Raw genomic sequence first — 21,609 nt, 5'->3', positions numbered from 1 at the left:
AGAAAGCAGCCTGTACGGAAGAGGGAAGGACGGCTACCTAGCATGGATGTGGCGTATAGGCTGTAAGCAGTAGGAACTACAGGTCCGTTTCCCCTGTCCAAAGAAACACGTCAAGCTTCAGGAATGGCCAAGCTTCAATGCTCGACATTAGCTTGAGACAAGATGAAAGGGGAGCAACCGCGATAGAGACCAAGGTTATTTTTGTCTGCTTCTGATCCGCAGATGGTAGGACCTCCTCTTCTACAAAGAACATGAATATAATTGCAGGTCTTTCAGTCGGTCTATGCCGGACCGGTATTGGCACGTGCATCAAGCAATGTTTTCCCCATTCCAAGAACCCGATGGAATGAATGCATGTTGACCAGCATACGTCTTCCTCGCCCGGATAGCCGAGTCTAGCTCTAAACCGTTCAACTCTCGACTATCGTCATCACCGCAAGGTAAATTGCAATTGGAAGTGGTCAAAAAAGCAACCGGTTCACCATGGACAACAATTCAAAGCCATCACTACCGAGTGATCGGCGAGGCCCGGGAACTAACACCCGCCTACAAGAGTTTGGTGATATCACGACCGTCACGGCTTCACCACTGCCCAACTCAGAGAAGCCTCAAAAGTGGCCGCGAGGGTGGAAATGGGTGTATATTGCCATCGTTGGCTATTGCGAATGCCTCACGTCCGTTTCGCCCCTTCTACCAAGCCCTCGTCTTTTGTCAGGCCGTCGATGGAAGGAGTCCTATTTGCAATTGATCTCTTCTCACTTCAAGACTAACTTTCCATCAAGATTTCTCGTCTCCATGATGCTTGCGCCAAGTGTCCCTCAAGTTCTCGCCGAGTTCCGACCCCTCGGCGGATCCAAGTCACTCGGGTCTTTCTCGGTTACCGTCTACATCCTGGGGTTCTGCGTCGGCCCGCTTCTCCTCGGCCCTCTAACCGATCTCTATGGACGTATTGTAATCTACCGGCTGTCCATAGTCGGATTCATCCTATTTACTGTTTCCTGTGCCCTTTCCCCGTCTCTCGAGGCACTTATCACCTTCCGCTTCTTTGCCGGCTGCTTCGGTGGCGCCCCCATGGCCATTGGAGGCGCTGTCATAGCTGACATGTATGAGCCTGGTAAAAGGGATTGGCTGATGGTATCCTACTCCGCCGGGACCATGATGGGGCCCACAATCGGTCCAGTATTAGGGGGCGTTATCACGGGTCATTATGGTTGGAGATGGTTGTTCTGGGTCGCCGCAATTCTTGTAAGTTATGTGCCAACCCCCGCCATGACAAGAAGCGACAGCGGCTTTCCCCTGGTGCGAACTCTCCCTTAATTCCAACCGTTATAGTCAGGAGTCGCAGCTGGGCTGCTCCTCATCCTACCCGAGACCCACCTCCCGACTCTCGAGCGGCGCCAAACCCGTCGCGCATCCCGGCCAAACTCTGACGAAAACCCGACCGAACGTGCCTCTACCCGTTGGAACATCAAACTTCTCATCCGTACCATCAGCTGTGCCGTTTCCCTGCCGACCAGGATCGCAGGCCACTCCACCGTTCTCTGGATGCTAGTCCTCATCGCCGTGTTCAATGGTCTGGTGAATATGGTTTTGTCCTCGCTCGGATCCATCTACCAGAGGAAATACCACTTCCGACCCGCCACGGCGGGGCTTTCATATCTAGGGATCGGCGTCGGCGGGCTGGCTGCGCTGGCTGCGACGAAACGACTTAAACGGTATCTAGCTGGCATGTTCATCGCAAAGGGTGTAGCCGAGAGTAGCGAGGCGTCTCTCCTCTTCCTTGCAGCTGTCACTCCTACCACGTCGATCGGGCTCCTCTGGTACGGATGGTGCCTGCAAGGGACGACCCACTGGATTTTTCCCATTCTTGGGCTCCAGTTCTTCGGTTTTAGTTACATGTGTACGAGGGTAAGGCTTGACCCGTTCCCGCACTCGCCCATTTCTCCTTTGTTTTCTGTTTTCTTTCTTTCCTCCTTATAAGCCTAGGCTCTCGACACGGCCGTATTCATATGCCTTCTTCATCTGACCTCAAAACAATAGCTATCGGCCCAACTCTTCCTCATAGAAGCCGTGAAGAAATACGGCGTCTGCTCTGTCAGCTTTTATGGTGGCTTCGTCCGTTGGCGGAGCCATTGTGCCGTTCTCTACCTTCCCTCTTCTCGATGCCATCAGTTACGGGTGGGGGAACACTCTCATTGCAGTAGTTAACTTATCCCTCTCCCTGATTCCGATTTTAATGTATTTCGCCTCGCGGAGGTCAGGAGAGGAAAGGTACTTGGAGATTAACTTGAGCGATGAGGATTCTGGGCAATAGTTAAGATAACATTTCAAGGCTGGGCAGTAACAGAGAGTTAAGTAAGATTCACAAACCTTCATACTTGTCTGGGTTAACTTTAGTACAGGAGAATAGATGGAGGAGACGTCAAAATAAGGATACGTATATATGTAGACCTAAACTAGATAGAACATATGGGCAAAAATACCCACCCCATTTGGTTCCGAGGACCTTACGAGCATCGCTTCAAGACCATTTCGCCATTGGTCACATGTTCTGGTGCTTGAGCTCCCCCACCGGGAGTTCCCGCTGTATCGTGGCCTATAAAGTCATCAGGAGGGCGTGTAATCTTGGGCGGCGAAGGAGGAGAGTGGCTTTCGTCGCCCTCCCACGAACCACCTGTTGCTTCGTCTACATACAAGCCATCCTGGCATGCCCAACTCTCCTCCATCAAAGACAGTACCGAGGTAATCTTCTTTAGCACTCTTTACCCCCTCCTTGCTGTTTCCATCTAATGCACTGGCATGGCCGCCATAGCCGGCAACTCAGGCTCACCGTCGCCCGAGGAATCGCAAGGTGGGACCCTCACAATTCGGCAACGAAGAGCCTCATGACGTCACGCATGAGATCGGACAGCTCCTTGCATAATAATCTTTACCTCCCACTACTCACACACCCGCGAGATGCGAATCGCCAACCATTCAAAAAGGCATCGGCTACATTTTCTAGTAGGACGTTTCCACCTCGTAACATGCTGTCTATCGTTATGCTTTATGGGATACCCGTTGCTGTCTCCCGTATTTCAATCGTTCACTCTTTACAACCATCGCCAATGAGTATCACAAACAGTCGAGAAGTTTGAAGGAAACACACGACGTCACAAGCTGTCAAGATCAAGTCCTCGAGCTACGAACTCTGGAGTTGCCAGAGGTTAAAAACCTGGCCTCGACAGCGTCACGAGGCCACATACATTGCCGCTATCTAGCCTTAACCATCCAGACTGTCCGGGCTAGCCCAGACTCGCAGTAACGCAAAAGGAGAGGATAAAGGGAAGAAAAAGAAAAAAAAAAAAAAAAAGTATTCCGCCTACGCCCTGTTTTTAGTAGAATCCCATGCTAGCTCTATGGCCCCTTACCATCTCCAATAGCCAGCCTACACTTGCACACCGAGCCTGTTCGATTCGCTTCCATAATCCACTTCCACACGCGCCAAAGGGTCCGCAATCAGAGCGCGCTAAGGAGGCGAGAAGGGTATGATGATCATAAAGAATAAAGAGGGGCCGAACTCCATAATGCGCACGCCTTCCTTGCTATGTAGACGCGGGAGGGTGGGAGAAGGCCTAATAACAACGCTCCTCCAGCCGCCAGACCTATCCACTTAGAATGCACTTGATAACCGCAATAATACAAGAGAAGCTCTTCGAAAGACATTTCTCTGCCGTACAATTTCATATCTCATCAACGTATATCGGCATCGGCACCTGCCATTCCCAGCATGACAACTACACGGTGTTATCGTGATAGTAAAAATCGATGTCTCGAGGGCGCAGGCGGTTTCCTCGTACAAACTCTTCGTCGCCGGGGGGTCGCTCGTTCTTAGTGTTACCCGTCAACATGCTTTGTAGGCTCATACACACGCTCTCGACGTTTTGGACTGGGCTCCATCCTTGCTGACCCAGCAAGTCAAGACAGATTATCCCGTTCGAGTAAATGTGCGGATGGATCGGGATCGGCCGGTCGGTCGTTTTCACGAAAGTGACCTCGGGAGGTTCTAGACGTGGGCACGGCGCATTAGAGGGCTGATCTGGGACAGGTAAAGAGACATAGATCTAGATTCTAGGGGTATAGATTTCTACAGCAGAGCGTAGTAAACTAACCGATGGGATAGGAGCTGGAAAATTTGAACTTGAGACGGTACGTCTCGTTCTTGTACAGTGGGTTTTCGTCGAGGACTTTAATATCGAGGAGCCATTCTTCAAAGTTGTCCGCTGAAACTAGCTCGATGCCAGGAGGAAGACTGTTATTGATCTAAAAACCACACATGTTTAGAGGCTGTCCATTAGACATTGTTCAAATCGCAGCTTGATCTCGAAAGCCCATGCACGATGTTCAAGCACTTTCCCCAGACTGCTCGACTCTCGTGCCGTGAGGTTGTGGGGCAAGGTGTGTCGGCGACATAATGATGGTGGGGGGTGGACTGGAGGGGAAATGCAAGCCCGAGCCGTGGAGGGGAGTGGAGCTCACCTTGCTGAGCTCCTTTGCTAGTCTCTTGGACGCAAAGTTGGCCATTTTCGGTGACAAGTGACAACGAGGATGTTTACGGTTGCGTTGCCACGGGAAGGTGTTGTTTTGGGGGCGGCTCGAGGCTGAACGGTAATGTCCGGCGTTTCCTAAGGTCGCTGCGCAATCTCTAAGCCGTGGCAATAATGCCCATCACTTCGTACTCGTGGAGCTGGACCGGACAAACAGGTGAGCGTGACAGAAGAGATGGAGAAAATATTGGCTGGCGGTGGCTGAGGCGGTAACCCTCCAAAAAATATTGGTTGTGCTTCGCGATGTGACCGGTCCAGCCTGGGCCTGAGAGTAAAGGAGGGGCAGCTCTTCCGCAAGTGTCGATGGTGCCAGGCAAAGCGTCAGGCTGCCAAGAGTATCAGGACGGACGACCGGGGAAAGGTGTACCAGAACTCGAGGGTCAAAGAGAAGGCCAAGAACTTGTCTTCTGCGCAATGTCAATCAGTATAGCTAGGATGTAATATCGAAGCGGCGTGTCCTTGCAGTTTATATGATTTTGATGGTGGTAATTTTAGAATACTGATCGTGAAGTAGCCAGGATGATCTGCCATCGATGCGGACAACAATTGAACGACCAGCAATGTCCACCAGCTTTCCCCGCCGTGTCAGGGGACGAAGGACAATGACGGAAGCCCGCAACGTGCTCTGACATGAGATTGATGAGTAAGAAATGTTTTGGTGGAACTGTGCATTGTGAGCTCATGGAGGCCAGGCCTGTAACTTCGTACAGACACTGCAATTGCTCATACTTCGTCCTGTCACTGGAATCTGCCCAGCGTCGCATGCGTTTCTTTCTCAAAACAATTGAATTGATCCGATTTGACGATGATGTGCTCTACGAAGCACTGTGCTTCAGGGAACAATGGAAATAGCAACGTCTAATAGATCAATCTTGAGGTCTGTGAGGTTGGGCACCATCGCTGTTGATGAGTTCCACAGGTCCGGCACGGCCTAGCCTGGCTGACATCGTGCTGGCTGCCTCCGAGGATTGGCAGCCACGAAGCACGAAGTATGAAGTAGAGATCATTCGCCAATTAATGTCCTCTTGCCTGCAGCCCTGTACCTTGGTGTCATTGATTAGATCAATCCAACCAAGTGATCATCGGCGTCATTGAACCTTCGACTCGAGGTGTCTGTCATCGCAACACTGAGTTCTGACAGCAACCCATAACGTCACATAATTAGTCGTCCGCAGCATTAATGTCTGGATTTTCATTGTATCTCGAGTTTGCACATTTGAAGACAGAATGAATTGACTAAATTTCCGAGGACTATGTGCGAGAGCATGCAAGAGAGACAGAGGGCAAGTTCTGGGATCAAGTCTCACCAAAGTTGACCTCGCTTTTCACCCCTTCTTCTTTTCCTCTTGGTCTCCTTCCCAGTCTCCTTTCCATATACTTCGTAATTACTCTTGGTCGGGCCGGATTTTGCGAGAATGGACTTGTCATATTTTTTGGCGCCAGGTCTCTTCCACCTCCGTACTTCGTATGAAGTAGTTATGAAGCAGGCGCAGGTTAACACTGCCCGCCCATCGTCTCAAAGTTCCCAGCTCCCATGCAGCTGCAGGTCGACTCCAGCTGGTCGCTTAAAGTGGAAAGGCGACTAGTCTCAAGTAATTTGAATCCCGGGAAGCTGAGCCTTGCTAGAAGGTCTAATGAAGCGAGGCGAAGGGGGGGGGTTCGAGGTCTTGACTTCTTGTAGTGAGCGACTTTCATACATTCAGTCTTCCCGATTCTCTCAAGATTCAAGAGGGCGCCCATAGCCGCCCGTTCTTGTCAACACCGAACAGCGTATATTACGAGCTTGGCGCTTAGGCGGCGATTGAAAACCGAAAATCTTGAGGTCTGGGGCTGCCTCGTTGCTTCCTCGTCTTCCTTCACCAACCATCATCACCAAAACTGCATCCCCGGAGCATCCCGGAATATTGAAAGGACTCCCAACGCATCAATAGGGGATTTTCTATTTTTCCCAAAGCCTCTCCGTGTCACGTCTCTTTTCCAATTCTTTCGAGAGAAATTCGCGACCCGTCTTTTCGGGTCTGATTTCCAGCCATCTGCCTTCCTGCGCCTCGTTGTCAACACTACTTGTACTTATCCACTGGGCTCCCCCACCATCGCAGCAGCACAGATAATAAGGCTGACTTGACCCCGCTCTCCGTCATTCCTCCTTGTCATTTCCCCTATTGCGAACCCCGCCATCCTTGATCTCTTGATCCGTCGACCTGAACCAAAAGTCCCAGGCGCACTGGTTTCCCGTTTTCCTAGCTTTACCCTGCCTCTCTCCTAAGCTCTCTGTTAGCCTGATCCTTGGTGTGCCCATTCCATCATTCGCTGCTCCTTCATCGATATTCCTTCCTTGTTACCTGGTTACGTCTCGTCTGCCCATACGACACGCCTGTCCGCAGTCGTCTGCAACAACCCCTCCTTGTACCATCTGGTGCTTCCTGTGCCAATCAAACCTTCGAAGCTTTAGCTTTCATTCCTGCCCAGCGCAGGTCTCCACGCCTCCAGACTCGACTCCATATCTATTGCGCGTCACCACTTGTTGTCCAGCCCAAGATGAGCTGTGAGTTGATGATCGACTCCCCTACAGGCTTACTCGATTTATACACAGTCCGCTCTGTGGCGGCGATGGTACCCAAGTCAACTCTTGGAAGACAGTCTTGCTTCGGGGCAACGTCGCAACACCACACCATCGATCACTGAAGTTCTCTCGGGTGATCTTCTCAATATGCTAATCAGATTCTTTCCCAATTCGCTAGTTTCCGGAATGCTCAACCGGCTTCACGGCCAGCCCGAAAGCTATGATAAGAAGTACGATTGCGACATGATAGCTAAGGCACGCCCGTCTCCGTCCCTTGCTAACTCGGTCGCGTCTAGGTCCAAATACAAGTTCGGTCGAACCCTCGGCGCCGGCACATATGGCATTGTCCGCGAGGCCGATTCGCCTGGCGGCAAGGTCGCCGTCAAAATCATCTTGAAGAAGAATGTGAAGGGAAACGAGACCATGGTATACGACGAGCTCGACCTCCTCCAGCGTCTTAACCACCCGCACATCGTCAAATTTGTTGATTGGTTCGAATCGAGAGTAAGTTGCCGAATTCGTGCAGCTGTCCCTGACCTAGCTAGGCCTGCGCCTTCTCGCCTCGTGCTTCTTTCGTGCATCTGACCGGTTGGTCGCAGGACAAGTACTACATCGTCACCCAACTAGCGACCGGAGGCGAGCTCTTCGATCGCATTTGCGAGCAAGGAAAATTCACAGAAAAGGATGCGTCGCAAACTATTAAGCAGATCCTTGACGCCGTCAATTACCTTCACCTGAACAATGTCGTCCATCGAGGTTCGTTTGAGCTTCCTTGATGAACCCACAGCCCGTGGATTCAACCTCCACAGTGTCTAAGTCACTAACACAGCTCTGCTTAGATCTCAAACCTGAAAACCTCCTCTACCTTACAAGGGCTCCCGACTCTGACTTGGTACTTGCCGATTTCGGTATCGCCAAGATGTTGGATCGCAAGGACGAGGTCCTCACCACGATGGCGGGGTCTTTCGGCTACGCGGCACCCGAGGTCATGCTTAAGCAGGGACACGGTAAGCCCGTAGATATGTGGTCGATGGGCGTCATCACCTACACTCTCCTCTGCGGCTACTCTCCTTTCCGATCCGAGAACCTCCAGGACCTCATCGAGGAGTGCATGTCTTCCCAGGTCGTTTTCCACGAGCGCTACTGGAAAGATGTCAGCCAGGATGCCAAGGATTTCATCCTTACATTACTTCAACCCTCTCCCGAGAAGCGAGCCACGAGTGAGGTGTGTTATACCAAAATAGATGTCCTTTTTTTTTTTTTTTTTTTTTTTTTTTTTTTTCTTTTTTTTTTTCCCTAGTTATATCCCTAGATTTTGCTAACACTTTCATGCAGGAAGCTCTCAGTCACCCCTGGCTGACCGGCGAGACGGCCACCGACCACAACTTGCTGCCCGAGATCCGCTCTTACATGGCCAAGGCCAAGCTACGACGCGGCGTCGAGATGGTCAAGCTCGCGAACCGCATCGCCGCACTCAAGGCCCAGGAGGAAGACCCCGAGAACTCCGACGTCCCAGACGACCCCGCTCTCGGTGGCGGCGAGCCATCGAGCAACGCCGCGGCTGGCTCATCAACTGGAGAGGGCAAGCGCTCTCTATCAAAGACTATCAAGGGTGCCATCTTCCGCGAGGTCGTGTTGGCCAAGGTGCGTGAGATGAAGCAGGAGGAAGAGACGCGTAAGATCCAGGAGCAGGCGACGAAAGATTCGCAGAACATGTAAGAGGAGGGTCATCCCAGGATATTTTTCCTGTTGGGCTGCAAAGTGAAGCACTAGTATGAGGGTTAAAAAGTTGACCGCGTCCTACCGCGGAGCTGGTAGGGGTATTATGAGGAGCAGAAACCTAATACACCAGGTGCAAAAGGGTGTAACGAAATAGTCCACATCGGCATTTACCAAGTTCATTTTTTTTCTCAGTCTTTTTCTTTTTAAGTCCCTTTTCCGTGTCATTTCATAGGTTCTTGAGAATTATGTTGTCTCTGTCATTCGCATTTCCGCTTAGTATTCGAACTCTATGCCCTTGATCTGATCTATCCTTCTGCTTTTCTTTTGCTGGGACTCGGACTGGCACTAGGATACTTAATGCAGTTCTCGTTGCTCCTCGGTGCCAAACACTTTCTTCCATGTCTTTGAGATATCCAAAGAAGCCCCGTATCCCCGACCGAAACTGAACTAGACTAATACCCGCGAACTGCACGGAAATCCGAAAAGAAATGTACGAAAATCAAGCCCTTAAATGCTAATATATGAAGAAGTAGTAGAAAAGCTCGGTTCGGTTGGATATGTAGGTACGAGTGAAAGGGAAAATATATTAAAAAAGAAAAAGGAAAAAAAAAAATTGGCAAAAAGCTCGCTCGCGGGTTGCTCCTAGGATCGAATCCGGGAGCTTCCCACGAGCTACGAAAATTGCAATTTTCTAACCTTCTGAGCGCTCCAATGACCACTTGGCCACTGGTTGCAGTCTTGGTGCTTGAGCTGCTAGGTTGGAAGTTCCGGCCTTGCCCTCGTATATAAAGTTATTACGAGGGCATTCTCTGAGATCGAGAGGAGGGAAGGAACGGGTTGGTGGCGGACCTTCCTCGAGCCGACTCTGGATGTTTGATGCTAGGTGTAAGTCGAGAACATGAAGAGACTGGGTGACTACACGCTCTGAGGTGGCGCAGAGGAAGTCAAGGGCGGAATTGATTGTATGATGGAATGAAAACGAGCATCCGTCTGGTTTTCTCTGTGAGCCTGAGGACCCCTTCGAGTCCGACTCGAGGGTAGACCAGAGTGATTAGGTCGCAGGAGCCGGAACTTCTTTTCCTTCCTCTCTTTCTTTGGGCTTTTCTCTCTAGCATCGGGAACAGTTGACCCTCCAACCCTTTCTTTGTATTGAAGGAACATCAACTATTTAGCTATAGATGTACGATACAGGATCCCTTGGCCGGTCTCCCTAATCTCAACCAATGCAAGGCTCACCGAGCTGCCTCAAGAGTAACACCCAACACGCGTTGTCGTCAAGCAGAGACGCGTAAACTCGTCCAAATCTTCGGGTGCCCCAACTCGGTCATATCCCGAGTTGCAATGAAGAGCCCCATCTATAACTTCCATGCTATATATTTATATTATATATATTGTCCGACAGCCGGGGAACCAAGATTGGAAAGAAGAAGAAAAACATCTTTAATTAAGAATCATTAAACCCTCTATCCTGTGAACCTGGTTATCTCCCTCGTGTAGCTTACCGGAATTCTTTCAATGTTAGCCCTGGGTCCTTGGCGAGCATAACGCCTCGTCATATTCTTGGAGTTATCTAGAACACTCCCATAGATGTGCGAAGTATGGAGAGCAAGCGAATTCCACCGCATAATTCGAGGGGGAAAATTGATGACCGCGTCAAGAGTCCCTGTCCGGCCTTCTCCCAAAATGCCCTCAAAGTCTTCACCCAAGGAAACTTAGATGGTGTCAATGCCTTGTCTCCCTTGCGCCCCAAGCTCTCCGTCCGAACTCGGGTCCCTGCCTCTGATAGAGATCTGCCTGGCAGAAAAGCAGGTGATGGCGGCTAAAGGGGACACACAGACAAAGATTGCTCCAAGCCGAGACATAAGCGGTTTGGAGATTCGGTAAGAGGGTGCCAAACGGCATGTTTCAAGTTACCTGGTCCTGCGGGTCTTACCACTTATTTTCAAATTGATAGTTGCCAAGTTGTCGATTGGAATGACAGCTCACAGCACAAGGGGGACAGGTCGAACAAGGTTGAAAATATCAAAATTCTGATTATACATTCAGACTTATCAATACATTAGTCACATGAGGTATGCGCTATCTGGTATAAACGAAGAAAAACACTAGTAAAGGCGAGTCCAAAGTGATATGTAAGAAGAAGAAAGAAAACCGATGGGAAAGGAAAGCATCAAGTCGACTCCATAAATGCGTCTTATCCGTCAACACCATGTCGTAGAGTACAGTCGTGTAAGAAGGGTATCTGAAGGTAAAAGAAATAGGAAACAGTTGGCAAGAACAGTTAACCGAAAACGCCGCGAATATAACCGAGCCGAGCGCAGAAGACCGTTACTCGAGCTCGGCAAGAACACTCTCGCGTAGAGCTTGGTACTTCGACGGATCAAATCGCCTCCGGCGCCATCCGTTTTGCTTCAGTCTGTCGATGCGTGCTCGAAGCTCAAGTGCCTTGGCGGCTTCGACAGCCGCGTCAGTGGCACCCGTGGTGGACTCTGGTGTGGACCGACCGGACATGAAGTTATCCTCTGTCGTGGGCTTCTCGAGTTCGGCACGAATTGACGCGAGATGGATCATGACTTGAGTGCCGAGGCCCGAAAGTATCGAGCAGTATCGGTCGACCGACGTTTCGGGCAAGAAAAGTTCGCTATCTCGGAAGTTGAACACTCTGCGCTCTTCGTCCTCGAATTCCGGCGCTTCGGTAGATTCCGGTTGGTAGACGGGCTGCGGCTGGGGAATGTGGAGAGCCGACTTGAGCTCGGTAGGGGGAGTGGGGGCTACCCAGTCATCGAAACCAAGAGTTGGGGAATCAGGCCGGATAATGGGCTCGACCACCATATCAGAGAAAGTGACACGCTTCTTCGCCGGCGCCGTCACTGCCCCTGCGGCAGGCTTGTCATCAACGCCGTAGATAGATGGAGTGGGCGAGGAGAGGCGGGTTGACGTGGTCGACGCTCTCGAACTAACAGAGCCAGCGGGCGAGTTGATGTTGGACGAAGCAGTAGAAACACGAGAGAAACGCTTCATGGTGTTATCCTCGGCCTGGATGAGGTCGGCTGCGCAGTTGTAGTGGGCCTCCGCCTGCCGCAACAAGGTCGTCCTGTAGGGCGACGCTGGGTGAAGGGCCCTAGAGCTCATCTCCTTAGAGATGGCGGCGTAGAAATTAAGGTAGATGAGGTAGGCTGGCTCGACATTAGACTAAGGGGGGGAGACTATGTTAGTTGAAACCTTTTTCTCAAGAGAACCTATATTTGCAACATGGAGTTATACTTACAGTGTCCTTGATGTTGTCCAAGATGGAGCTGCACCTTACGGAGCAAGGCCTGTATCTTCGGTGCAGGTACAGACGCTTTACCTCGCTCACCGCTTTGATCCACTCCGCCTGGGTGTAAGGCACCATGGGAAGAGTGGTCGGTGCCGCCTGATAAGAGAAGCGCCTCATATGCTTCTGAATCGCGACAGGCGGTAGGCTTTGTTGCCCTGACGGGAAGGCGGGAGGTGAAGACAACCGTTGCAAGGCATCCTTCGGTGTCCCCGACGTCGCAGATGGGGACCGCGATACTGAAGGGGAAGTAGTCTGGGGATTTGAAGAGTATAGGACGCTTTGCCGAGTGCCCGCCGTTGCGGGCTTGAGCATTAGAGGTATTAGACCAGGCATGGCTTTGTGTGGGCGTGGGTGGAGATGAGCGTGATGCGGGCGAGAGCAGGGAAGGTGGATGTTCGACTCGTAGGAGTCTCTAACTCTAGCGCTTGGGCAATGTAGATCGAGATGAGTTTATGCTCCGATTAATCTTGGAAAATCGCAAGATATTCCTGGAAATTGCAGAGGTTGAAGTTGGAAGGGGGAGAGAAAGAGAGGGGGAGATGGTGTGAGCGGACAAAAGTGCGGGTGCGGGTGCAATGCAGACCAGCAGAGAGGATGAGATCAGGATAATATCGTAATTTTCCTTTTGCCGGTTCGTCTGATTCGGACTGTCTAGTTATCGCAAAGGTCCGGGATATGTGTTCCAAAATGCTGGAAAACTAGATCGTCAACTCGTCAATGATGGTTGAGTTGCATGTGTCAGTGTCATCCCAACTCTATGTCCGGAAACTGATGGCGAGTTGTACGACGAATAAGCGCAAGAAAAGACAAAAAACTGGTACCGCAGAACCGAGAAGTACGGTACAGGATGAGAGAGAGGGAACAAAGCCGGGGTCGAGGAATCGAAGACAGGTTTGCGTGAAAGTGCTCTTGAAACGAGAGCCCTTTTTTGCCCGTAGATCGTTCGTCCCAAGCCAGAGAGTGGTGAGGCTGCTGAGCGAAATGGCAAGACACTTTTATCAGTAAGTTTCGTCCTATCCTATCCTGCCAGGAGATCGTCTAAGCCGTCCGTAGGTGGGTGGGTAGAGCGGGTGGTAAATGATCTTCAACCGGGTTTGGTGTCAGGAGGTGGGTGGACTCGACGCCGTGTTAGAAGTTTCGTTTAGCCTGTATACTAATGGGACTTCGGATGACGAAACCCGATGATTCTGAGAGCCCTTTGGGCTTATGCGTCGCCGGTCGATAGTCGAGGTCGCGATGTCGAATGCGAGGGGCAACGGACCGAAGACAATGTCATCAACTGATGGGATGTCGCGATGCTTATCGATGATGTGCGGAAATGATGAACTGGTTCCGTTTCGGGTCCGGGTATGTTGGAAAAGGGGAGAAAAGAAGAGATGAGAAGAGGCAGAGAGTAATGCCAACACACACAAGTCAAGATGATAGATAGAATGTTACTTGTAGGGGTCAGGGGCAGATGGGTATCTGAGTGGATATATACACAGGTACGAAGTAAAAGGGGATGATCTAGCGCAGCCCAAGAGGGTGGCGCATAGCTAGACTTTTCTAAGAACGAACACGGAGGATTAATCTAGTCGAGAAGAGCTAGAAAGCGTCCAACTGTGGGGCCTGGGCCTGGAATGGGACACCAGAATACGCAGGGGGGAGAGATAGAGGCAACAAGATGGGAAGGGAGGGTATGTGGGTGAAGTCGACCGTAAATAACACCGAGTCTGAGAGTGCATGTGCCCAAAGGCCTGAGTGTGCTCTTGTCATACTTCGTATATCGACTAACACGCACACACACTTGCTCGAGACGAGTTAGCCTTCTTGTAGTCCTCGTACGTCGAGAAGGAAGCCAGAGTCGACTTGCGTCAACAACGCCAACCTCGATGTCAAGCCATGAAAGCTATTATGCCTAAAGCGGAATAGCGTCAGGTACAGGGGGGTCAGGGGGTGGTGAGCAAAAGAGCAAGCTGAGGCTCGACCCTTTCCAAAGTCTGAAGAAAGGAGAGGAGGTTGCAGAGGAGGACGCAAGAGGATGGGGACAATGGGGGGCAAGGGAGCGATAGACAGGGGTGGCGAGGACTTGAATGTTGGAAAGTCATTGAGGGAGGCAGGGGTAGACGACGACAGGGAAGGGGTGACAGGGACCAGGGCCGTAGCCAGGCGGTGGAATGCAGATTGCTACACGACAGCACAGAGTACAAAGTACTCTCGAACCTCGTCCACCACAATAGTACCGAAGCTTGGTGCATTTCAGGGCACCCTAGCTTCACAGTATGAGAGGAAAAGAGGAGAGGAGACATGCCAAAAACTGAAAATGCATTGTGGCCTTCGTTTGCTGCCCAGTCTACTTCGTAGACAAGGACACACGGTTGGCAAGCGTTGGAATGGCACGGAGTACAACATACAAGCCTGGCCCAGGGAAATTTCCTCCCGCGTGTCTATCGACTGCATGGCGTCAATTCAATCAGATCCGGAAATGGCCTGGACTAAACAAGGAGAATAACTCATTCCAGCGCCGATATTATTATTGTCCGCTCTTCTCAGCATAACGGCTCGCCGCAGGGCGTCATTTCGTTTTTCGAGGCGCGTCGTTGACATGATGAGGCGATAGAGATCAATATCGAGATCCTTTAGAACCACGCACAAGCGAGGTTTGGTAGAGCTCATCAATACACCAATGCTCGGCAGATGTCCCACTGGAAAGTATATTACTAGTTTGCACTCGATCGATGGATCTTCCCTGTGGAAAAGAGTACTCTGCATAGTTCCCGAGGGCGGTTTCCATCAATAATGATCGGGTCCGCAAAGAACGGGGTAGCCCTTCTTGTGGCTGTTGGGTTTTTGGATCTCGCTGCAGCTCGCATGAAAACGCTAAGAGTTATGGTTTGCCCATCGCCATCGTTCGACTGCCGCTGCTCCGGGGGGACCTTTGGTTTCGAAGGACGGCGAATCGTTTGCGCCAACCACGAGGAAACGCGGACCGAAACGTGGTATAGAGGCTAGTGTAGAGCCCTCGGTGAAAGCCCCGGAGCACTTGCAAGCCGAGGATTTGTTGATAAATGGACAAAGTTTGTTCCAAAGTTCCGATTCCTCACCCGGCCAGAGCCGTCGGGTCGATGTGCAACCACGAGCGGCTAGGTTGACCTGAAGGCATCCCTGTGCCAGATCACTATAGGCGCACCATACGAAGTATTTTCTCTGCAATTACTGGCTTCGGGAGCTTGCATCGGATAAATGACATTTCTGGTACATTAACTGACACCTGAATCCTCGTCGACTTAGATTGACAGCGCATCCGGGTCGGAAGTACGAAGTATGTTCGTATCCGTGAATACCAAGACAATGGAAGGCTCTGGAGGTGAGGTTCTCGAGAAATCGGATTTTTGTCTTTACTTTGCACAAGGAGCTCCTCTGAGCTGAAGCGGCGAGCAGGGGGGTAATTGCCGATACCAAGATCCCGACAAAAACATCCGTAGCTGGGCGTCGTCGCGTGGTGCCAGATTCAGCCGTCACTGCTAGTCCTCGATATATCCAAGGAATGAAAACCCATGAACCCGGTCTTCTGATGTCGATTCTATGTCTCTAATCGCCAGCCACTATCTGGTTATCCCAGGCCTCCGCCATGTCGGCTCGGCACTAATTGTATGTATGGCCAGGATTGCATGTATGAAAATTTCAGCAACTGTTTCTGCCGGAGGGCCACGCCGGACAGCAAGCTGAGAGGAAGAGAGGAAGAGAGGAAGAGAGCATGATACCATTCAAAGAAGACAATCCGACGAGGCGAGGAAAACGCCACAATGTGCCACTCGTCGGCTGCCCCCATCGGTCTCTCCCTAGCCAAGTGGGTAACGTTGTGTGAAGCCAAAGAAAATTATTGCCCTTTCGTCACAGGCAGCAAGCCAGGTTCGAAGCCTCCAAGGATCTTGGCGCAATCTTCACACCTCTGTGCTCATTATCTATGTAGATCGGACTTTGTCCTGCTCATCAGATGCTAGCAACTCCGCACCCTATGAAGTGTAATCGAGCTAGGATTCGACGGGATCTTTTGAAAAACAAAACTGTCCTGTGTGCTCGAGATGTGTTTGGGCGTTGCTGTCACCCTACCTCGCCGGTGGGGGGTTGCCGTCGGGATGCTCTGCCCCTCCATCACACTGATAATGTACTGTTTGGGTTGCAATTCTACTTTCTGGTATGAAGTAATATGCTGTTGATAATATTGGAAATCCACCGAGGTCAGGCTCTCAGACCAAACGGCAAACCCTCAAACAGTGACCCTCCATCCCACAACCCCCGCAATTTGTTCTCAAACTGCGTGTAAGTGGTCATTTCCTTGTTCGTCGCTGCGACCTTGAAACGAAACACTCAAGACAGACTCATCGCTCACCCGTCGCACAGATCTATTTCAGAAAGGCACTTTACCCTTCTGATGCCGCACCCCGGTCAGATTTCGACTGTCCTCTGCAACCTACGTCCGTGTGTCAGGTCCTACTGCATATCCTACGACACCGCAAGAGGATCATATGCGTAACTTTGATGCTTGCCATGGTGGGGTGCAAATCCTTTTCTTTTGTTTTCTTTTCTTCACTCGGTGCTATCACTTTGGACAGGAACAAGTGCAATCAAACGAGAGGCGGCACATGGGCCTCGGTGGTTGTGAGTGGGTGCGAGATTGGTGTTTGTGTGTCCCAGCGCAGCAACAACAAGAAATCAGATGGAAACTATCCCGTTTCACCACACTTGGCTATGCGAGTTTCCGTTCCATCTCGATAAAAAGCCGGTGATTAGAAACCGACCTGTTACGTTGGATTTTCGTTGGACTGCAGAGTCGTTCCCCCCGAGATATATTCCCTCCCCTCCCACCATTGTAAAGGTGATGAGATCTGGTTCGGAATCCGAGAGAAAGAGGCTGGTGACGAGAATAGAGAAGAGACAAAAAAGCAAAACCGAGGGGCAGGATTTCCCCTCCTTTGCCGCGCCGTTAAGGTTGGTGATCTGCAACAATACCACTCGGCCATCCGAAACTGGGGTCGCCATTCAGAACCATGGTTTGATGAGGATACTTGATGGCTTATCGATAAGGGACGGTGACAACAACACTGTGGCTGGGAGAGGAGGGAAGGTCCTGTCCTGGTCGGTCGTGGAGAAAAGGGCGGGGATCTTGGTCCATTGACCGATGGCACAGTGACAGAAATCCACTGCGCTCAGGGCATCTGTAGCTCCGTTCAGTGCTGGACCGCACAGTAACCTGCACAGTACCCGCTGGAAATACCACCTACGACATTCAAATGCCTTTTAAGGCAGGAGGAAACTTTCAAAATCAGAGAATATTCAATTTTGCTTCGTTGTCGTCGACTTGGCAGGAACCCCACCAAGGTTGCAGCAGCAGGTGGGTGGCGCAACCGATGCAACCGGACCCTCATCCTCAGGCCTACCCTCCAAAGTCCCAACCCTAGTTTTGGTCTGTGAGATTGCCCAACTGACTGCTCAGGACAACACAGATGGATAAAATCGTGACCCATGGAATTTGGTCGCTCTCCAGTTTATCCGGCGATTCATCATTTCAGATCTCAACATATCTCCCTGTCAGCCTCTAGTGTCTCGAGCCTTCGCCTTTTTCTTTCTCCAGTGACCAAGCGGAGTATCGGACCTCTTGAATCGAGCCCCGTCTGAAGAAGTAATGCCGCAGGCGACTTTTTCGCGTGTCGATCACCACATCGCCGAAGCACCAACTTCCCTCCAGTTTGATAAGTCTGATAAAACTACTACGAAGTACGAAGTAGAAATAAGCCGCCCTGTCTCCTAGCGCATTCGCGGAAATAACAGCCCTCACATCTCTGCCCATTTGGGGAGCTAATCCCAGTAGTCAGGGGCGCACTGCTACCGAGGAGGACGAGGTACGAAGGAGTACTCCATCCAGACTGCAGAGTGCCTAGTAATTGCACTGAGCAGATTGCGCTACAAGTAGTTAGAGTTCTGGTTGGCCTAGCCAGGACCCGAGTTGAGGGCTGCGTTAGGAAACATTAATCCACTATCGAACGGAGAACAGCGTCGACTGGCTGGTTTCGTCCTCTTGGGGAGACCGAAGAAGTCTGTGCTGGGGACGCCATCCTAATGAAGATCAGCCACCTCGTTTTCACGTTGTCCAGCAACATCGCGCTCTCAGAGTCGCGGATGGATCGGAGGGAATGTGCAGCGATTATACGAAGTAAACAACACAAGGTATCAACCGACGAGGCCAAGCCATTTGGGAGGATCGCGAAGAAGACTATTTCTTGAGCCACGTGGGTTGGCTGTGGGACACTCTCATTGTCGGCCGAATACTTGATTGATCTGTGTTCCCTCCCCCCCAAGATGGTTATTTCCCCAGGAATGAGATCGTCGCCTCAGGTGAACGCGACATTTCTGAATCCGAGCAAGAGTGACCGTTCGCCATTTCCACCAGAAAGGATGACGGCTGACATGAAGCATTCCTCTCCGCCGCAACGTCAAAGGCGTTCATGTGCGCAGCTGCATGCCTGCGTCTGCGTCCGCTCTCCTCTGGGAGCCTGGGATACCCTCGCCGGTTGCGAAATACACTCCGATAGAGAACAGGCCAATTTTGTACTAGTGGAATGATAAATAACAATGCTGCGAGCGTGGCAAGCGGACTGAACACTAGTAAGAGCACCTGTGTAAACCGCGAACATCACGTCCATGCACCGCCCATTTCCACAAGGAACGGACCTCCCTTGGCGTTCGAGGACACATGTACCTGCAGGCGCACAGAAGAGAAGCGCATATGTAGGAGGCACGCGCATGCGGTTCGCAATGTCATAGCGGATCGTCCGAATTAAGTGCTAAGTGGAGGTGGCGGAGAAGCACTCAGGGACAAAAGAGGTCGTGGCTGTGGAGACCTCGTTGTGATGAACGGAATGGGACTGGGTTTGGTGCTCTGACCGTCTCGTTGATCTGAGGCACTAGGAAGCGCCGCTTTCGCATGTGTTTTGCACCGCAAGACTCCCAGTTCACTCCCAGCATGCTTTATGTCGCGAAGAAGAGCCCTTCAGTCTGCTCGACTATGGATCATCCATTGCAGCCGGGATATAGTAATCACCGGAACCTGTAGCCGAGGCGGAGGACATTTCTGAGACGCTTATGGACATATAAAATTGTAGAAGAGGAGCGGAGAATGCATTACTCCCCATAGTATAAATGTCGGTGCTGGTGGGAGGGATAGGAAGGATGACACCTATCTATATCGATCTCGTAACGTGAGGGGATGGATGTCGTTGGTGGACGGTTGACACCCAACCAAGACTGCGTCAACGGGCGATAGAGTGTGGAAGGAGAACTATTCATAAAGCTCGCTACCCGGAGAACCATTATCCAAGAGCCCTAACTTTACGGACTGGAACTGGGACAGATCATCTTTCTGTTTCTTCTTCTCGTACATTTTATTCTTGCTATTGTCTATTATTCTGTCGAAATCGGCGTGCTACCCGACTACGGTAATGTTTTCCTCCACTTACTTGTTCTCAACGGAAGGGGTATCGGCGATAGGGGCATCCGCCGGTGCCGCCTCCGGATTAGCCGCGGCGGGAACCTCGGCGGGAGCTTCGGCGGGAACCTCGACCGGCGGAGCTACAACCTGCTCTCCCTTGATACCATCAACTACCTTCAAACCCTGCGCTTGCCTCGTTATATCCTCAAGCGCCGCCCGTCTGTTGAGCTTAGCCTTGACATCCGCCACCAGCGCATCCAGCGTGACCTCAACACCCTCCTTTTCAGGGTGTCCGTCTTTCAAACCAAGTTCCTTGACCTTAACCTTGCCATTGTTCCACTCGTCCTCGCCGAAGATGACGGCGAAAGGTACACCACCAGCCTCGGCGGCCTTGAACTGGTTGGGAAGTTTGGGCTTGACCTTGTAGAGGAACTCGGCCTTAATGCCCGCGTTCCAAAGTTTGGAGCACACGGACATGCGCTCCTTCAGCATACCCGTGAAGCCTTTGCCTCCGAATGCCATAACGTAGACGTCGACCTCGTTCTTCCGCACAGCTGCGGCGGCCTTGTCGGCTGCCAGCCTGGCTTTGGTAATGGAGAATATGCGGTCAACACCGAAGGAGATACCAACACAGGCTGGGGCACGAGCAACAAGTTAGTACCCAATGCTTAGAACGGTGAACAGCAAATGTGGAAGAATCTGAAACTTACGGATTTGCGTTTTTCCTGAGAACATGCCAACTAGGTGATCGTATCGGCCACCCGCGGCCACACTACCAACCCCAACGGTAGGATCCGACGAGCGATCATCGTCGGCATCCTGCTTGCCCTTGGATTTCTTCTTCGGCTTCACTTCTCCCTCCGCGGGGGCTGGCGCTTTAACCTCGGGCGCTGAGCCTTCCGTTACTACTTCGTAGATCACACCAGTGTACTATGTTATAAGTCAGCCCCGCTCTCCTTAGGCGCTGTCAAGCGAGCGGACACGTATATGAGGGTGGGAATATACTCACGTAATCAAGACCGCGAGCCAGACTTAGGTCGAAAGACACCTTGTCTAGGACCTGGAAGTTGTCGAGGTATTCAAACATGAGCGCCAAGTCTGCCATTCCTTGCTTCATCTTCTCATTCGCAGCAAGCTTCTCATCACCCTGCAGCTTCTCCAGGAGATCGCGCTGCCCCTTGAGAACCACCCACTCTCCGATACGGTCGGCCACATCCTCGGCAAGGCCCTTTTCTTCCGTCATTTCTTTCCGAACATCGGCCCAGGGTAGTTTATCTAGCTTGTCAACGGCAGAGGAGATTGTCCTGATCTTGTCCTCGGGGACACCGCAAACCTCGAAGATGCCGTCTAATATCTTGCGGTGGTTAAGTTTGATGGTGTATGTGTTTTTCCAGCCAAGGCCGTCGAAGACCTCACTGATAATTCGAATGATCTCCGCGTCCGGCACCATGGCGTCGAAGACACCGGCGATGTCAAAGTCGCATTGGTAGAACTCTCGCATTCGGCCCTTGGTCATGGCGGGCTGGTCTCTCCGGTACACCTTTGCGATGTGGTAGCGCTTGATGTGTTGGATATCCTTGTTCATGGCGAGCCATCTAGCGAACGGCACCGTCAAGTCGTATCGTAGTGAGCAAATCTCCCCTCCTTGGTCGGCAAGGTCGTAGATGAGTTTGGAGTCCTGGAAAATTGTTAGCAACGCTGTCGCAAATGATAAAATTAGAACATCGAGTCCATTGAGACTATATTCTGTATAAGTCAGGCGCACCTCGCCATATTTCCCTGCCAAAATCTCTTTCAATTCGAAGACGGGCGTATCAATGGTTACCCCGCCATGGCGCTTGAAAACCTGTGTGATGGTGTTGAAGATTTTGTCGCGAATGACCATATCAGTTCCCTCCCAGTCTTTGGTCCCCTTGGGGACCTTAAGCTCGAATTTTGTTTTCGGAGGCAT

General features: G+C 51.4%; 5 protein-coding genes across 5 annotated transcripts; 2 read left to right on the top strand and 3 right to left on the bottom strand.

Moving 5' to 3' along the window:
• Positions 1 to 483: 483 nt before the first annotated feature.
• Positions 484 to 2,065, top strand: SAPIO_CDS3635 (uncharacterized protein; the record flags this gene model as incomplete). Its single annotated transcript, XM_016786389.1, has 4 exons — positions 484 to 674; positions 783 to 1,245; positions 1,333 to 1,820; positions 2,041 to 2,065. The coding sequence occupies 4 exons, from the start codon at positions 484 to 486 to the stop codon at positions 2,063 to 2,065; spliced, it is 1,167 nt and encodes a 388-aa protein (XP_016644395.1).
• Positions 2,066 to 3,776: 1,711 nt separating this feature from the next.
• SAPIO_CDS3634 (uncharacterized protein) lies at positions 3,777 to 4,563 on the bottom strand (the record flags this gene model as incomplete). Its single annotated transcript, XM_016786388.1, has 3 exons — positions 3,777 to 4,045; positions 4,152 to 4,302; positions 4,519 to 4,563. 3 exons carry the CDS (start codon positions 4,561 to 4,563, stop codon positions 3,777 to 3,779), a joined length of 465 nt encoding a protein of 154 aa, XP_016644394.1.
• A 2,561-nt stretch (positions 4,564 to 7,124) lies between these two features.
• Positions 7,125 to 8,868, top strand: SAPIO_CDS3633 (Calcium/calmodulin-dependent protein kinase; the record flags this gene model as incomplete). The annotated part of the gene is made up of 6 exons (XM_016786387.1): positions 7,125 to 7,131; positions 7,328 to 7,379; positions 7,446 to 7,653; positions 7,749 to 7,905; positions 7,989 to 8,374; positions 8,485 to 8,868. The coding sequence occupies 6 exons, from the start codon at positions 7,125 to 7,127 to the stop codon at positions 8,866 to 8,868; spliced, it is 1,194 nt and encodes a 397-aa protein (XP_016644393.1).
• A 2,331-nt stretch (positions 8,869 to 11,199) lies between these two features.
• Positions 11,200 to 12,523, bottom strand: SAPIO_CDS3632 (Uncharacterized protein; the record flags this gene model as incomplete). Its single annotated transcript, XM_016786386.1, has 2 exons — positions 11,200 to 12,063; positions 12,140 to 12,523. The coding sequence occupies 2 exons, from the start codon at positions 12,521 to 12,523 to the stop codon at positions 11,200 to 11,202; spliced, it is 1,248 nt and encodes a 415-aa protein (XP_016644392.1).
• A 7,159-nt stretch (positions 12,524 to 19,682) lies between these two features.
• SAPIO_CDS3631 (putative histidyl-trna synthetase protein) lies at positions 19,683 to 21,609 on the bottom strand (the record flags this gene model as incomplete). Its single annotated transcript, XM_016786385.1, has 4 exons — positions 19,683 to 20,293; positions 20,369 to 20,588; positions 20,668 to 21,336; positions 21,424 to 21,609. 4 exons carry the CDS (start codon positions 21,607 to 21,609, stop codon positions 19,683 to 19,685), a joined length of 1,686 nt encoding a protein of 561 aa, XP_016644391.1.

Source organism: Scedosporium apiospermum (genome assembly GCF_000732125.1).
Source record: "Scedosporium apiospermum strain IHEM 14462 chromosome Unknown SEQ_SAPIO_0088, whole genome shotgun sequence".
NCBI classification, from domain to species: domain Eukaryota; kingdom Fungi; phylum Ascomycota; class Sordariomycetes; order Microascales; family Microascaceae; genus Scedosporium; species Scedosporium apiospermum.
Note: the sequence above shows the minus strand (reverse complement) of the source record. Positions and strands in the feature narration are given on the sequence as shown.